Source organism: Trichoderma breve, chromosome 6 (assembly GCF_028502605.1).
Source record: "Trichoderma breve strain T069 chromosome 6, whole genome shotgun sequence".
Lineage (NCBI taxonomy): Eukaryota > Fungi > Ascomycota > Sordariomycetes > Hypocreales > Hypocreaceae > Trichoderma > Trichoderma breve.
Genome location: NC_079237.1, coordinates 2,483,251 through 2,500,655, shown reverse-complemented (window position 1 = coordinate 2,500,655; position 17,405 = coordinate 2,483,251). Strand labels below are relative to the sequence as shown.

The following is a 17,405-nucleotide window of genomic DNA, read 5'->3' as shown; positions in this document are numbered from 1 at the left end:
CGTATTCGGTAAACAAGTATCGCAGGTGGGGGATTTGGCGGCGTGGGTTTCACCGAGCTCTTCTAAAAACGGTTCTAACTTGCAAGTACTTCAGCACCCAGACTTACTAGTAGTGGTACCTGGCTGACATTGTTTGCTAATAATAGCAACGTTGAGAGATACCCTGCAATTTATCTCATGATGTACAATGGAATCGGATGAGAATCAAGAGTTCATTATTAGCATTTCTCTCTTTTATTATCTTTTATCTTTAGTTGATGTATGCAATTTATTATCTATCATCTATCGAATTTTTAAAAACTCCTCAATGATGTAGCGCATAGCAGCGTATGAAGCAGAAGAACTGATGATGGTGTAATGCACCATGTCGGGCTAGATTGTTTCCTCACCCCAACAAACAAAGGGAAAAAAAAAAAGACAAGAAAATGTATCCAAAAGCTTTGGGAATAATGGAAATAATAAAGAAAGGCCTCGCAATGGGATAGGCCTTTGCAGTTCCTTCTGTATCAACTCAACCTAAATCCTGTGCACGTATATATGCTGTAAAAAATAAATCGGCGCCGCAATGCTAGGTATCATGGCCAAAACCGCCCCCCTAATCCAGGAATGTGAACAAATGGGTATGCAAAACATTCATGGCTCTCGTGGCATCGCGAGCGTCAATGACACAAGAAATGTTAATTTCACTCGCCCCTGTAATGGAAAAATCCAATGCGTTAGCCAAACAAAAATCTGGTGCAAAACATGCGGAGTAGTAGTAGTTTTACTTACCTTGAGAAATCATCTCGAGATTGACATTGTGCTCTCCGAGTGTCGAAAACATGCGCCCAGCAACGCCAACCATGTTCTTCATGTCTGCCCCAACTAGACTCAAAATAGCCATGTCTGTTAGAATGCTGACATCTCCACACTCCGCCAAGTCCCGCTTCGCAGTCTCAAACGCCTCCGATCGAATTCCATCAGCGTGGATGGCCATCGAGACGTGTACCTCACTCGTAGAGATGAGATCCACGGAGATGGACTGCTTGTCGAGGATGGAAAACACGCGGGCGAAGAAGCCGTGTGAAATGGACCTTTTGTTTGAGTGGACGTTGATGACGCTGATCTGATCCTTGATTGTGACGGCAGTTGGGCGCCTGGGATTCTTGAACAGGGCCCGTTGAGAAGGTCGTGATCGATGCAGCTGCTGTGCCGCCGACAGAATCGGGTCTGGGATCACCACTGTGCCGTTTCCGCGAGGATTCTTAACGTTCTTGATGCGGATAGGGATGGGAGGATGAGCCCGAATGACCTGGTCCATGGTAAGGTGGTGGATGACCTCGGAACCGTAAAACGTCAATTCAGCGGCCTCTGACGGCGTGATGGATGGCAGCAATCGAGCTGTGGGGACCTTTGAAGGGTCTGCCGTAAAGATGCCGTCTACTTCCTTCCAGATCTGCAGCTCGTCCGCTTTCAATCCCACGGCGCAAAGGGCCGCGCAGAGATCTGTGTAGCCGCGACCAATATCTCCATCAATCAAGCTGCCAGGGACGTTTCCAAAGAAGCCCGTGACGACCGGGACCCGGTGCTCGCACGCGGTGAGCTTCTTGAGAAATCTGCTTACCGCCAGCTTGTAAAAGCCGGCATCCAGGGATGGAGAAGGGGTGTCATTATGCAAGACATCTGACAGGTCCACGTATTCAGCGTCAACTCCTGAATCTTTCAACAATGTAGTCATAAACAAGCAGCTGAGCTTCTCGCCGAAGCTGATGACACGGTCTTTTGATCTTGAGTTGATTTCAAGGTTGAATCTCTTGGTGGCCATGATGTACTCAATCAACTCCTGGCATTCTGCCTTGAGCTTGGCTACCAAGGCATCTCTCAACTCCGGATCCTGGACAAACGTCACAGTGGCGGAGACGTGATCGTTGCAAACATCTTGGATGAGCCCTGCAGCCTGCTCAATCAACTCCTGCTGCTTCTCCTCGGAGCTGATGGGCGTAGCAATGTTCTTGAGTTTTGTGTAGACAGCAAGTAGCCTGGATAACGAATCAATGAGAATTCCGCCTTCAAGATGCACCGAGTCCAACATAGATGGGGATTTCTTACCGACTAGTGGTGCCCTCGGCCTTCTTGCCCGTGCTTCGAGCGGAGCATACAACAACGACTCGGTTCCGCGAAAGATTGGCCCTGTAGCAATATCATGATAAGCTGGAGTCCATACAATGCGTGACTCACCATCGCCACATGTGGACAAACTTACTTGACAATATCACGAGCAATCTATCATGAGAGCGCGCATCAGCATTGACTCATTGACACCCCGCAAACTTTAACAAAGAGAAAAAGCACAGAATGAATTCAAAATAACCTCAACTCTCACTCACCTTGTCTGGGAATTTTCCGACACTCGTGCCGCCAAACTTCTGAACCACCCAGCCCAGGTCGGACGAATTATCACATGTCGCGCTGCCCATGGTGACGATGCTTCCTTGCTGCTAGCGACTTCGGAATCGAAACTGAATCCGCTAAATGGCCACTCTGCGCTCCACTAGATGAGATGGCCTTGTCTTGGGTCCCAATTACCCCTTGAAGACAAATGAAGGAAAAAAGAATAAAGAGTAAAATTGAGTGAGTAAAATGTTCAAGACACGAAGTCAAAAAGATAGTGGCGGTTGAAGTATGTACTGTAGTTAGCTTTTTAATAGAATAGAAAAAAAGAGAAAGCCACAGATCGAAAAAGCCTCCAATGGCAGAAAAGGTAAGGGGAAAAAAAAGGTTGCCTCAGCTCAAGTCCGAATCTCCAATGAATCGAAAGAGTCACAGATTTAGTGGAGGGGCGTTTCGGACACCGAATGGTCCAAAATCTGAGTGATGGAGCCGGTTTTGTATTGTGGCGTGGGCCGAAGAACGGCGACTCTCGTCTCCAGTTTTTTTTTCGTCCGCTCCGAACAGGGAAAATCAAGAGGGAATTTTCAATAGTCAAACCAAAGTGTGAACCCGGCACGGCAAAGCGGTCATACTATTAGTCGTCGCATTTATCAATTGGGTCCTGATTTGATGTCTATCTCATCATTGTGTTGTTGTGTACGCAGACGGTGAGTCTTGGTGGTGAGTCTCAGATAAGACAGACCCCTGGGCACGAATCAAACCACTGCCGTTGACTGCATCCGTCTTACTTGGCTGTGGCGGCTTACGAACAGAAGAGGGCAATGGTAGTAGTTGTTGTCCTATTGCAGCCAGTAGTGACAAAGATATTCTTCTTCTCTCTTTCTTACTCTCTGACTACTTCAACGGCAATTATTAATTCACGTATGCTTTCCAGTCGAATATGTCCTATTCCCTTACTTGTGGCGCAACCTGGTGAGCCACAACATGCATGACATACCCAGTACTCTGCTCAGCTACCATGATATCAAATAAAAAGAAAAAAACACATCTGCAGCAGAGAACCCATTCACACCGTATCCGGAGAAACAGGTGCTGAATACATCGTACACCCTATCCAGTAATTGCCAATACCCCGTCTATTCCAACACGCCCCTTGCCATGGTCCTCCCCCTCAAATAATAAAAAAAAGAATACAACCAGCGGGAAACAAGATGGCCACCGCAAGGCCTTTGAAATATATAGCAAGAAACAGAGAAAAACACCAATCCCCCGGTCGGAACCATCCGTGCGGAAGCCTTTTATTACAGTCCAGATGTCGTGTCGTCGTCCATTCGTCCGATCATCACAGTGATTAATCCGTCTCCTATCGCAGCGAGCTTTGGTCGGGCTGATCTTGGCCCAGACCAGAAGCAATCCGCTGCGTAATTAACTCTCTCATCCCTCTCCATTCCATCTTTCCAGTTTATTTGAAACTTTCTTCTTCTTCTTTTGCAACGCAGTCCATGTGATTTCGTGGAGGCGAGAAAGGGTTACTATAAGCTTGCACCCGCGGCCAGCTCCAGCCCCTGGCCTTCTGCTCCTGCGAAAGTAAACTTGTCCATGGGAAAATCTTCCTCGGGAGTCCGAATTCCTATGCCACTATCATCATGGGAATCGGCAATCATCGGGGCCGAGTTGGTATTGTTTGGTGGTGGAAACGGCGCTCGGCCCGGCTGCGTGTGTGATACATGGGCTACGCTCACGTCGTCGCTGCCACTGCTGTATCGAGAAACCTGTCTGCTGGTGGGCTTGCTGGAGACCTGAGACTGAGGTTCTGCTGCCGGTATGGGAGCTTTGGCACTTTCCTTCATGAATCCGCCTTGCTCGGCCAGGAAGCACGTCATTTCATCCACCCACGTCTTTGTCACCCACCAGGAGCCAAAGCTCTTACCTTGGGCTAATGTGAGATCTCGCATGACGGCGGTTCCAACTCTTTCAACACACCACACAATATCTGCATGTGATGCGTAAGGGAACTTTGCTGGCAGGCTTTGCAAGAAATTGACCCATCTGTCCAAGACGTTCTGACCCGATGTGTCGACGCCAGCATCGGCCTCCGCTTGGCGACCACTGCGTGTAACCACGTCCCCATAGATTGTTAGACATTCAACCTCCCAAGGAACATTTGCCGGATCTAGCAAATCTCTAATTTCAGTCACGAGCAAGGTGACGACGTCGTCCATGCCGCGGGTTGGAACGCACTCGGCAATCTTGCGAGCGCGAATCATGGTGATCCAGTCGACATACATTTGATCGCGATTGGCCGGGTTTGAAAGCATGTTGGCTGCAGCATGTGCCGTCAGATTGACACGCAGGGCACGATCCAACAGGCCTGCAAAAATGGCAGCTGGCGATTCCTTGGCCGTAATAACGTGCTGTGGTTGGCCTTGAAATGAGTCTCGAATATGGGGCACTAATCTCTCGGAAATGTTGCGGAGTGTATCGAGAACTGGCTTGGGAACGACTTGAAGAGTCAAGCCAGAGACGATGCGCATCATGCGTTGGTATAGCGCAATGTCGCATCCCTCAATCCACGGGGCAAGGGCGGGGTGTCCAAACAACTTCTGGACGGGCATGGTCAGTGTGCCCTGGAAAGACGTGTATAGGTGGAAGAACGTCTTTTCACGGCAGTATCGAATGCACTCTACCAAGGATGTGCAGTGTGATCGGTACAAAGCAGACAACGATTTGGCTGCATCGGGGTCGGTTCCATGAGGTAGATAGGATTCAATCGGAGGTAGCGCAATTGGCTCGGATTGTTCGAACGCGCTCTCATCAGGGGGCGGAAACGCCAGCTGCAGCTCCGTCTTGTTGGATGTAGCGTTCACGTTATCAATGTTGCTGAGGTCGGGGTGGTTATAGAGGCTGTGGGATCTGTTTGATGACTTGGTCGGTAGGGGGTTGATTTGAGTTTGTGTGGCTGTTTGAGGCGAGGGTAGGACATCCCGGCGAACATTGTTATTACCAGGCTGTGTTGGGACGCTGGAGCTGGATCAGTAACAAGTCTTGTTTTATTTCCTAATTCGCATGGTAGTTTCGTCCTTCGACTCACCTAAGGCTCTGAGAAAGGGCTGCTGCTGCTTCTGGGAGCGCCCTCGGCGGCTGCGGCTGCGGCTCCTTCGCTTCTGGCTGATCCTCAGCGAGGGCGAAGTTAACGTAGTGGTATTTTGATTCTCCTCGAACTCCAAGACGGCGTGTCTTGAGGCCGGGGAAGAGAACCCTGACCAACTTTCCGAAGCTGGCTGGGTTCAAAACTGTAATTCTTTCGGTAGCGCATCGTGAGGCATAGTTGGCATACACTCGGCCGCGAGGAACGGAGCCCTTTCCTTTGGAACAGACTGAATTGATCCTGCAAGCACACAATGTCAGAACAAGCAACATTAAACACATACAGCACATGGCGCATACCACAACATGGCAAAAACCTGGCGGGTGCGCTCTGAGTTGGGCCCTCGCTCGTTTCCATGCAGTTCACGTGCCACATCCTGGAGACTGCGATGCCGGTTCGCGCTGTAGAGGTGCCTCATTTCCAGCTCGTTGTTTGCACTAGATCTCGTGGCCGTCTTGACGGCACCGGCGGCCCCCGTCATGGAGTCGCCGTCCTCGTTCTCTTCGCGATCCAACATCTGACTGTCGCCCTCGGTGAAGCTCGCATTGGCGCCGTACTGCTCGGCAGGCAGCGGATGCCTCGTCATTGTGTGATGTTGTTGATATTGCATGTGATGGGCCATGGCAGGTCCCATGGATCCGTCCATGGAGAAGTCGTGGTTCGAGGACTGCATGTGGGTCGCCGCCTGCAGGATCATGTCTTCAGGGGACATTTGCGGTGCGGCGCCCATGTCTTTCGAGTGACCGTGGTGCTCACTGGGGATCCATTGACCAGTATAGAGAGATGAGGCCTCGGCGAAGGCGGTTTGGTCGAGATTGGACTGGGTAGCGGCGCTGTGAATCGACGTCGTGGAAGCGCGGGAGAGAGGCCGCTTCCTGGCCTTGGCCGCTGCGCGTGTCGCTGAATTGTCTGCAGGGGAACGAAGAGTTAGCTGGCAGCGCCGTGAAGGAGATTAAAAGGAAAAGCAACTGCACAGGCCAGGAAAAGTATACCCTGTTCCATGATTAGAGTCTGGCGTGGTTGAGTTTCAAGGGCTGAAGTTTGTCGTCGAAATGGCTGCTAATTAGACAACAAACATTGGCTGTGGACCGGAGACACGAGCAGGTTTGGCGACCCGGATCTCGCCGCGACCAGACGCGAGCAAGGGTCAAAAAAATCCCAAGATGGAAGCGAAGAAGGAGCTGATGCAAGCGACTTTGCACAGGAGCTGCACGGGCGATTCTGTCGATGCGCGCGCCTGGTGGTTTGTGCCGAGTCGACTTTTGGCTGCAGCTGTTGTTGTGATTTGATTTTCTGTTGCGAGGCCAACGAGAGGAGAAAAGCAGACGGGCAGACGCAGGACCCCAACTGGGCAAGAAGCCAAACTAGGCAAAACTAAACAAAAGGCAGAATAACAAACTTTGCGACATTAGGTAAGCAGGCTTGCGCACTAATTAGGTGGAATTCCAGCTGTGGCCGAATTGTGAGGAGCGGGGCAATAACAAAAGAGTTCGGAAGAGGCTGTCATGTCATACCTTATAATTTTATGGTGGCTTTTCTGAATAATATGCACGAATCAAGGGATGCAGGACAAACCAAAAATAAATAAATAATATTGTTATTGTTCTCTTCTCTCTTGTCTTGCCTGCTTGATTTAGTAGTGGCAAATGTGCAGCAATATAGTAGTCAACTGTACGCTGTTGAGAATGAAAGCACATTACCACCTACACTAATGATTTCATTCAAGTGCCTAGCTCCCGGATGCGGTGCCGGACAGCGCTTGCAATACGGTAATTCTCAGCTCCGTACTTGGCATCATCATTCTGAGAAATACAGTAAACCTTGAGAAGCGGTATGGCACCTTTTGGCTTCCCTCCTGTTCTCCTGCTCAGTTGTTCAGGTTAGTAATTGTCACTTTGCTCTCAGTTTGGTCTTAGTTCCCTGCATGGTACTTGTTCAAAGTAGATAGGTGATATCACATGCGCGTGCTCATGGTCCGACAGCCTTTGTCGGGTGCTCCCTCGCAAGCTCTCCAAGTCCAAGACCTCTCACAAACCCCTTGCTGCTGACGTCCCCCAAGTCCCCAGGGGACAAGACTAATGCCCGGAATACTACTGGGTAGTGCGGAGTAGTCGCCACGTACAGAGTACCTCGAGTCAGCACCGGATCGTGACGAGCGCTGCGCTGTACAGGTACGCATCTTCTACGGCGTTCTACATCCCGTAGTTAGGCACATTCAGGAAATGCTCCGCTGGGGCTCCATCTCGCTGCGTTATCTGCTGTCTTGACGTCTTCCATTGGTCTTCCATTGCCGTATTTCTCAGGTTGCTGCGTTTTCCCCTCCACCACACCTGAAGGGGCACCGCAGAATATCCGACCCTTCCATGCAAATGATAGGACGGCATGTATCTCACCCAAGGCATGTACCCCTCACTTCGGCCAAGCCCTGCTGGGCTGAGCAGGTACCTTGCCGGAAGCCGAAACCTCGGCCCTAACACAAGCATGGCCCCAGTTTCAGCACGGAGCAGATCGACTCAGCAGCACACGTAGCCGGTCCATTCCCTTGCCAAGTGCAACCTGTTACTTCCACAAGCCCCAAGCCGCTGACGCTATTTATCAAAGCTTCCTGAAATCTGGGCTCGATCAACCTTCTTAATACCATCATCACTCCCATTCCTGCATCCACCCTTATTTTGTAACTTTTCTTCCTCCTCCTGCTCTGCTCTGCTATCTCGAAGCACCTCCCCTAGCGCTACTATCACTTTATTCATCTACACCTTGTGCTTATTTATTTCTTATTCTTATTTGCGGGGACCTTTTGCTGTCGTCGCAAGAATCTCCACGTCGACAGCTGCGCAAATTTGAGCATCAAGCTTCAACCTAAAGCAAAATGGCGTCTGCCCAGGCAAAGGCTCAGGATTATCTGAGCGTCATTGATAAGGAGGTTCGTCTTCTGCGCCGCCTCGGCCAATGCTCTGTCTTCAATCGAGCTCTGCGTGCTGACTTTGTAAAATGTACAGCTCTCCAAATACCCCGCCCTTAACAATCTCGAGAAGCAGATTGGTGTCCCCAAGGCCTATGCCGTCATCGGTGTTGCTGCTCTCTACTTCTTCCTCATCATCTTCAACATTGGTGGCCAGCTCCTCACAAACTTTGCCGGCTTTGTTCTTCCTGGCTACTACTCTCTGGGCGCTTTGTTCTCTCAGTCCAAGGAAGATGACACTCAGTGGCTGACGGTGAGTTACTTCTGATTGCCCCTGCACATTGCGTCTACGCGGATCAAAGAATCACGGCGACTAATTCCATTTTTCAGTACTGGGTTGTTTTCGCTTTCTTCACCGTCGTCGAGGGCTTCTTCAGCATTGTTTACTGGTTCCCCTTCTACTTTGTCTTCAAGTTCATCTTCCTGCTGTGGCTGGCTCTCCCCACTTTCCGGTAAGTTTCTCTTCCAGAAAGCTTCCACGTGTAGAAAGATCTAATTTTTTGCCCCTGTAGCGGCGCTGAGGTCGTTTTCCGATCTTTCCTTGCTCCTACCCTCGGCCGATACTTCCAGGGCCCTGGCACTTCTGCCGGTCTCCGCTCCAAGACTGATGCCTTTGACAAGACTCAGTAAATTATGCTAGCTTGAGCAGCTACTTCCACTTGGTCGCAAAGATCAACCACTTGCTCGCCAAGTCCCGGACCAGGTGCTGTAGACCCCAAAGATGGAGGACGGGCCAGATTGAAACAACCGATTATTGGGAATAAAATGGGGTATCACGGAATCGCCGGCACATGTTGGATTTCCGGAGAAGGATTAGGGTTATCTGAGGAACCAAGAGCTTGGGAATCAGGATTTCGATAACGCATGTTTGTCTTAGAAGGTGTCATGAATTGGAGGCTGTAGGGCGCAATCGAGTATCAGTTTGAAGAGAGAATGCACATGTGACATTGGGAAAGACGCTTTGCGGCGAGCTGGAGACCAACTCAAGCTGAAATGTAGGAGCATAAGCTCTTCGGCGCAGCCAATGACGCCACCATTTGACCACCCAGGACGCTACCGCATCGTACTGATAATTAGGTTATCTGGAGCATTTATTTACTGCAAGCCACTGGTTTATTCTTCAGTGCTTTAAGCTGAAAGACAGCACTCAATTTTTTGCCTTTTTGCACGTGCGCATGCGCATTCGGTGTGCCCTCTGTCTCTGTCTCTCTGTCTCTGTATCGATGGTGCAGAAATGTCCGGGATACGAGGTACCAACTGCTGGATTGCGGATTACGTGGCTGTGCGGGTGAGCTGCGCCTCTCCCTGAGTGCGGCCCCTGCGCGCTTCGATAACTGCCACCCGCCTGATAACCGGCATCTGGTACTCCGTATTATCGTGAAACGACGATCTGACAAACCATTGAAGCGGAAGCGAAGCCGACAACGCCAGCTGACGGCTGGAGAAGGAGGTTCTTTCTTTCTTTTCTTTTTCTTTCTCTTTTTCTTCTTTTCTTCTTCTTGAAACATTGCAGAGATCCACCATGATATCACATGTCTCCTGGAGATCGACATATCACAATTAGAAAAAAGAACATGCCGCATTACTAGACGACCTTCTCGCAAGCGACAACCCAAGATAACGGAAGCCCGCACGGCATGCGCCTGTGATGCTATTGACCCCATTGCAATCGCGACTTGCGGCCTCTCTCGCGGGGCTGCTGGTTGTTTTGATGCTCTACATTCTTCTCTTCGCACCCACCGCGGCGCTCGCTCTGGAGCTTGCAGCGCCTCCTCTGTCCGACTTGACGGCCCCGGCAGAGTCTCTGCGGCTGGATGCTGAATCGCATTCCTTTTACGAACCCGATTTTGCCTTGTTTGATCGCGGAATAGTCGGTCGAGCCCCCGTTGATTCGACCCCTCTACAAAACAACATCCCGATCCCATTGAATCTTGAGCCTGGTGCCTCTGCCTGTTATGTGGTGCAGAAGAGCGTCATCTTCAGTGGCAATGGAAACTCGGGCTCTTCCAACTCCAAACAAGAGCTGAAAAGGGATGATCAAGACTTGGAGAGGCGTGCCGATGATGATAATAATACGCCAAATGACGACCAAGGCAGTGATCCTACAAGAACTCTCTACCTATCTGCAAACACCTGCCTTCAGCCACACAGCACATCTTCGGACGCATCATCTACACCCCCGCAGCTCCGTTTTTTCATCTCTACTTCAAGCAAAGATGGATGCCCCGACGTGACGAAACCTGCGGCCGGCGTCCAGTCAAAGGCATTTGTAGAAGGGGCTGTCATGTACAGCTTAAACGCAACAGGAGACGTATACGTCACCGTTTCAGCCCCGAATGTCACTAAAGATTTCCAAGGCATATACAATTTTGAGATTGCGGCATCGATTGATGCCTACTACTACCAATACAACTCGAAGGATGGCCAACTGTTATGGATGGACAGTGACGCCAAATCTGCCCTGCTCCAGACAGCGGCTTTGACAAGCAATACAAGCCAGATTCAGTCCATCATGAACGCCGGTCCGCAGTACGAACTTTATGTCCAGGGCAGTAAGGCACCGATTTTAGACGGGCTAACGCGTTCGGTTTGTGGGATGAATAATGTTGCTCAAATTGCTTCGAAAAGACTGGATAATGGACAAATGAATAACAATGAATTGGTCCGAACCAAGATGACCGACAAGGGCCCGGGTGGCTGGCCAAGACAACAATACTACTTTGAAGGACTCAACTCCAGTTCGTCATACTCTGGAATCTTAGTCAAGCTTGTGCATGCAACAACCAATTCCAAGAGACAAAACACAGGGGTGATTGGAGGTGGAGGCACCGTCTTTCCACCCACCGACTTCCAGACCTCAGCAGGTACGACTTTACTTTTCACATTCTGGGAGTTGAAGACAGGTGCAAATGAACTCTGTGCTAACAAACTGGAATAGGAACAAACTGCAATCTCATCACCGATCTGGACTTTTGCGACGACGTGCAGTGGGCAGCCCCTGGGAACAACAAGTTTAACAACACGGAGCTGGGGAATCTCTACGACGCGTATGCCAAGCAGATGTATGCCAACTTTCAAAACGTGATGATGCAAATTCCGTGCGAAGCGCCGTCTACGCAGCGATATTCATTAGCGGTCAACTGCAACAACTGTACAGTGGCTTACAAACAATGGCTCTGCGCCGTCGCCATCCCCCGTTGTGAGGATTTCACAAAGCAGAACAACTACACCATTCCACGAAATGTCGCCCAGTCCTTCCCCAATGGCACTTTCCTCCCGGATGCGCTGAGACAAGAGCTTATGAAGACGCCGGCTTTCAATACATCCCGAACCACCTTCATAGACGAGGTGATTGCGCCGGGTCCCTACAAGGAAATCTTGCCTTGCGCGGATCTCTGCTATGGGGTTGTCCAGGGATGCCCAGCAGCGATTGGCTTTGGGTGTCCCGAGGCTGGCAAGCTTGGATTCAATGTGAGCTACGGGCTACGAGACCCTAACGGCGGAGCGGTTACTTGCAATTACCCAGGAGAGCCGAGAACTCAAGTCAGCGCATCGGGAGTGATCAAGCCTAGCCTAGTGCTCCTTGTTGCGGCTCTCGGTCTCGGTTCGGGTCTTTTGATATGATAAGAGGGGTGGAAAGAAGAGCAAAGTGGTATTTATCCCGCATGCAAGGCGTTCATGGTTAGCGTTGACAGGATTTGAAGGGTTGGTTCACTATTTTGAGAAGAAAGAGGAGCATGGCGTTTTACGGGCGACATATAATTTGACCAAGGTTGTTTTATGGTGAGGCTGACCCCCTGGAAGGCCAGCGGCTCTTTTTGAATAGAAGCCTGGAGATTGGCTGGCGATTTGAATCACGCCTGTGATGATTGGCAATATCAAGAGTATAGAGAATGGAATACAGGCAAATGCATGCATCAATAAGAGCTGAGAGCCTATAATTGTTGACAATGGTGTTATTACAGCGGTCTTATGATTTGACCTCGATTTATGGATATGTCCGTCGTCTGTATCGTGATGGCTTTGGATATGTTATTCCTCATGCCGTATCCGTATCACCTCCTCGCATAGAGTTTCAATGCCTTTCCAATTTTCAATGCCATTTCAGTATCTTTCCTTTCACGGCATATCCTTCTTCCCATCTTTTGTCTTTTTGTATTCATTCACAGTGCTTTCCAGCGCTGCAATCGTCGCTACAACAACACACATTCCCGTCAGCATCGGCTTCCCACGGGAGAATCCGGTGACATAAGGGCTCATTATTGCTCACCGTCCGCCTCCGCGCGATGCTCATCAGCTTCGAGTTTCGTCCAGGTCCAGTATGCGACCTGGTATGTGAAGACGGCGAGGACGAGGACCTTGCCTATCGGGCGGGTAAACGTCTTGTAGAACTGCGCCTAATTGTTGTACACGCCGCAAATCAGTACCAAAATAAAATGAATGATATTGAGGAGGGGAGAGAGAGAGGCTGCTCACCACTGGGCTCGGCTGCTTCGTCGCATAGCTCCTCGCCTGTCGCATCGCACCACCACCCGGCAAAAGACCAACAACAGCTGCTCTCCGGCGCAAGACGCCCAGCCCCAGAGCCGGATTCATCGTTTCGGCTTTCGAAAATCCGGAATCGCGAGAAGTTCGTCTCAGGGAGATGCACGTGTCTCAATGCGTGCTTTTGCCGGTCATTGGGCGCTGGAGCGCATGTTCGCCGATGGAAAAGCTCCAGTTCTCGGGCTCTGTCATCATAGGGCCGAAAAGTGTAGTGCAGTTTTTAGCATCACGGGCCTGCTAAAGAGGCGCTAAATTCTGTTGCCAGATCCGAACCATGCAGATGGACAGAGAGTACATCGATCATGCACCCTGTGGCGGTGCAAGCGGACGGTACCTGTCAAGTACTCATACGCCCTCTGTCTGGCGCTGCTGCCCGCTAAAACGGCCTGGAACAAATGCGCTATTGTCCAGCATGTCGCACCCCGCAAAGGGACACCTGGGCTGGACCGTCTTTAGGCCCGATACACGCCACATGCACTAAAGCACCTGTACTCATACTCGTACAGGCAGCTCCCGAGACACACCGCAGGCTACACAAAGGTACATGTACTGACTACCTCTCCCGCCGCTCCCCGTAACCGGCACGAGCTCGTATCCGGAACCTCCTCATCGATTAGATAGCGCCGCGGCTATTTTCCCTTGACGACACATGTCCTTGTCCCGGATCCCTGAAATCAATCTTGCTGGCCATTTACTTCTTCCTATTCCATTCCTTTCGATTTCTCTATCGCCCTTTTCACTCCTTCGTACAATTGACTTGTTTCGCGGTTCCTTGCAAAGAAGATAAATCTGTCCTAATCCTAACGAACACTCTTCGGATTTGACACGACATCCGAAATAATTCGCCCCCGTCTAATTAAAGCTTCTGGTATAAGAAGTCGCATCACCCGTGCTGGGCGCAATCTCTCCAGCTACGTTACACTTTAACCAATTTCTCTCAACAAACTCATAAATCACAATGGTAAGCATCTATCCTTCGCAATTCATATAGAAAACAAAAAAACATGTCTAACAATCCCGAACCTACAGGCCCAAACCCTCGAGCAGCGCCGGCGCAACGCCAAGTTCGCCAAAGACCAGGAGAATAAGATGGGCAAGTCGGAGGACCAGCTCAAGAAGCGCACCAAGGAGACTCCCAAGTCGCCCATCTCCATCTTCTGGCTCGGTACGTCCAATTCGAACTGCTAATCCTAAACTTGCGCTAACTTGCGTGACACAGCCGTGCTTGGATTTGTCGTCTTTGGTGGACTCGTCTTTGAGCTCCTCTCGCGCTTCTTTGGCATCTAGTCCGAATGCCTTGAATCCATTACCTACCTGACAAAATCGAACGAAACAAAGCGAAAAGAACAAAAAAAAAAAAAGAAAAAGGGTTGAAGGCCTGCGAGAAAGTGGCAGAGACCTTGACATTATAGAAAGAGGAGCGAGCGCGGGCGTGGGAGGCGAGAGTGTGAGGAAAAATGACGGCCTGTGAGTGCCGTCTAGTGTCTTGCTACTGCTGCCGCCACTATTGTTACATTGTCATTTCATTTGCGTATCTTGCCTTATTTGCGACATGATCCTAGAGTTGGTATCATGGGGGTTTACGGCGCATGGGCATTGTAAATCTAGTACTTGGGGATTTTATGAGAGGAGAGAACAGAGAACAAGAAACAAATCATTCCATATGGTATCTCCTGCGAGTCCTATCTAACGCCTTATAGCCTTCATCCGTCAAATCAACGCGATGAACAGATGCAAACTTGACATGCAATGCGAAACGACAATGCTGTATGCAGTATAGTACAAGTGACGGGTTTGCCAAGGCATCGTCGCTCAGAGGATGTGGCAGCCCTACGCACCCAAGCCGCGGCGCTTGTGGCCACTTTCCTTGAGCATCATGCCAGCCTCGAACTGCTGCTGGATGGCTGCCTCGGCGCGGACCGATTTGCTCGGGTTGGAAGCCATGCTGCCTGGCTTGGTGGCATTGGCACCAGCTTTCTTACCTCCGAGCAGTCTAAGGAACTTATCCTGTCGAGCTGCTCCTCCCTCGAGGCCTTGAATCTTGACCTGCTCGGTCGTCGCCTGCGCAACCTTCTCTCCTCCCTTGGCTTTCTTCTCTTTCTTGCTGGCTGGTTGCTCAGCGTTATCGTCTTCGCGCTTTCGCTTTCCATCAGCTTTGGTCTTGGCGCTGGTTGTTTTCTCTTCGACGGCGTTGCCCTCCTCAGACTTGGACTTGGACTTCTTCTTCTTATCTTTCTTCTTCTTCTTCTCGCCGCTGTTCTCCTTCTCGGTAGCCGTGGTAGATTTAGCAGTGTCTTTCACGACGGCATCGGCGTCCTTGTCGCCTGAAGAATCGGCATCGTCGCCACGCGTGAGGTTGGCAGGCAATTGGCTGTCACCATCCTCGGTAGTTTTCTACAAGCAAAGTCAATAACAGGCGCAGAGCCATATATGCACTAGAATGGAAACTTCGTACCTTGAGAGCCTTTGCCACGCGCTTGGCCAGCTTGTCGGCGTCTTCCGCCTGCTGGAGCAGCTGCTTGGCCTCGGCTTCAAGCTGCTTGGACTCTGCCAAATTCTGGAGAAGCTTTTTCTCAACCTCCAAAAGCTGCTTCTCCAGAAGCTTGTCACTCTTCTTCTTGTCACTCTCCTGCTTCTCCTCCTTGCCTGAGATGGGGTTCTTGGCATCATCAGAAGCTTCTTTGGCCAATTGTTCATTGACCTTGCGCTCGGCTTTGCGAGCCTTCTTTTGGGCCTTGCGAGCAGCTAAGAAACATTACGATGAGCTTTGAAAGACTTGTTAAGGCCATAGGCAATGCGGACACATTGAAGCACAAATATATGACTGCCTTTCAAAAAAAGAAAAAAAAAAGAGAGAGAGAGAGAGAGAGAGCGACGGAAAACCTACCTCGATCGGCATCCGCCTTTCCGTCGGTTGCAGAATTGCCCATGATGACTTGCAGAATAGGAAAGTAATCAAGACAAAATAAGTTGAACAAGTTAGAGTGATCGGATTTCTGTGTATTCAGAGACTCAGTCGTGCGTAGTTGAGATTGCGCGTACCAAGTTGAAGTTTGAGAAATCTTGGTGGAAAGCTGTAGGCGATCTGCGATCTGCAGCTAGAAAGAGCTGCTGCACCAAAATTAAAAAAAAATATGGGCTTTCTGCCGGGCGGTGAAGAGTACCCCACACTAAGCGTAAGGCAGGTACGCAGTGCAAACGGGAAGCGATTGCCGGGCTGAAGGAAGGTGGGGTGAGAAGCTGTGGTACCTGCCAGAGTAGCGCGAGATCAGGAACGATACAAAATACTCCAGAGAGGAGTTTTGTACCTGATTAACGAGCGGGAGATTTGAGAATTGATGCGTCATGACAACGAAGGTGAAAGTGAGATGAATGAATAAGGCAGTAAGCAGTATTGATACATTAGTAGGCAGTAGGCTACTATATAAGGTGTTGTTGTATGGTAATTGGTACTAATGTATTTGAGGCAGCTTACAAGAAGGCGAACTTGTTAGACAGATATGCATGACAGCACCGAGGCAAAGTGTTGAATCTCGACTCATCATGTAAACGAAAAAGTAATTTGAAGTCTACTACAATCTGCATCATGTCGTTGCAAGCATTGAACATCCGCTTCTAATATAAGTGGAATGTACGAAGCTAAGAGAAAGGAGAAGAGCCGTTGCTTCTCTTTGGTTAGCTACGGATTCTATTCTAAAGAGCCTAGCTGAGGATCATCCGCCTTACTCGCTCCACCGACACTCCTACATGCAAACGGAAATCACTGCCACAACAATTCGAGCACTTTGCTAGGAAATAGTTACAAAATGCTGGAGTGGGCTCTCAAGCCATTTGTGCGCAGCATAGCATGTAACCTAATTATGCAGCAAGTTGTGTGCCGGATCCTTCATGCAGCCCGCCTGGCGCGAGGCTTGAACCCCCGAGATGATCGGCCTGTCCACTCCCACAAATCTAGATCAAGAGCCACAAAATAGAGGCCCCTGCACCATCTGCCGTCGCAAACCGCAACCAACACACATTTGTGTAACTGTCGATTTTTAACATTAAACGTAATGCAAGGGGGCTGCCGGTTTCCCTTAGCTTCCATGCACAGCAGCTACACTTAGGGCAAGGAATCACTCATATTTAACTTTGTATGCCAGCACAACATGAGTTCCAGTTTGTTTATTTAAAGCTATGTACGTGCAATGATCAACTCCATGAACGCTGCTGTATATCTTAATCGTCATCAATGAGAAGAGGTGTAGTGTTCATCAACGTCTTTATGCTTTCCCGTATATGCGCCCGCGCCTTAAGACAACACAGATAGTAAAAAGACACTGGATCTCAACGAAAAATCCGGTAATTGTAGAAGTGAGGCTTGTCCAACAGAAGAAAAAA

At 49.9% G+C, this 17,405-nt stretch overlaps 6 protein-coding genes across 6 annotated transcripts; 3 read left to right on the top strand and 3 right to left on the bottom strand.

Annotated features, from left to right (window-relative positions):
* Positions 1–595: 595 nt before the first annotated feature.
* On the bottom strand, positions 596–2,456 carry T069G_09690 (amino acid kinase family domain-containing protein; the record flags this gene model as incomplete). The annotated part of the gene is made up of 5 exons (XM_056176900.1): positions 596–693; positions 772–2,018; positions 2,089–2,169; positions 2,243–2,262; positions 2,367–2,456. 5 exons carry the CDS (start codon positions 2,454–2,456, stop codon positions 596–598), a joined length of 1,536 nt encoding a protein of 511 aa, XP_056025378.1.
* A 1,446-nt stretch (positions 2,457–3,902) lies between these two features.
* On the bottom strand, positions 3,903–6,520 carry T069G_09689 (RFX DNA-binding domain-containing protein; the record flags this gene model as incomplete). The annotated part of the gene is made up of 4 exons (XM_056176899.1): positions 3,903–5,397; positions 5,462–5,758; positions 5,818–6,427; positions 6,511–6,520. The coding sequence occupies 4 exons, from the start codon at positions 6,518–6,520 to the stop codon at positions 3,903–3,905; spliced, it is 2,412 nt and encodes an 803-aa protein (XP_056025377.1).
* Positions 6,521–8,387: 1,867 nt separating this feature from the next.
* T069G_09688 (TB2/DP1, HVA22 family domain-containing protein) lies at positions 8,388–9,110 on the top strand (the record flags this gene model as incomplete). Its single annotated transcript, XM_056176898.1, has 4 exons — positions 8,388–8,441; positions 8,518–8,733; positions 8,811–8,932; positions 8,993–9,110. The coding sequence occupies 4 exons, from the start codon at positions 8,388–8,390 to the stop codon at positions 9,108–9,110; spliced, it is 510 nt and encodes a 169-aa protein (XP_056025376.1).
* Positions 9,111–10,128: 1,018 nt separating this feature from the next.
* T069G_09687 (stretch-activated ca2+-permeable channel component domain-containing protein) lies at positions 10,129–12,104 on the top strand (the record flags this gene model as incomplete). The annotated part of the gene is made up of 3 exons (XM_056176897.1): positions 10,129–11,344; positions 11,419–11,745; positions 11,824–12,104. The coding sequence occupies 3 exons, from the start codon at positions 10,129–10,131 to the stop codon at positions 12,102–12,104; spliced, it is 1,824 nt and encodes a 607-aa protein (XP_056025375.1).
* Positions 12,105–13,983: 1,879 nt separating this feature from the next.
* Positions 13,984–14,312, top strand: T069G_09686 (ribosome associated membrane protein RAMP4 domain-containing protein; the record flags this gene model as incomplete). Its single annotated transcript, XM_056176896.1, has 3 exons — positions 13,984–13,986; positions 14,055–14,190; positions 14,245–14,312. The coding sequence occupies 3 exons, from the start codon at positions 13,984–13,986 to the stop codon at positions 14,310–14,312; spliced, it is 207 nt and encodes a 68-aa protein (XP_056025374.1).
* Positions 14,313–14,855: 543 nt separating this feature from the next.
* T069G_09685 (small acidic protein family domain-containing protein) lies at positions 14,856–15,955 on the bottom strand (the record flags this gene model as incomplete). The annotated part of the gene is made up of 3 exons (XM_056176895.1): positions 14,856–15,419; positions 15,481–15,770; positions 15,913–15,955. The coding sequence occupies 3 exons, from the start codon at positions 15,953–15,955 to the stop codon at positions 14,856–14,858; spliced, it is 897 nt and encodes a 298-aa protein (XP_056025373.1).
* Between the last annotated feature and the right edge of the window lie 1,450 nt (positions 15,956–17,405).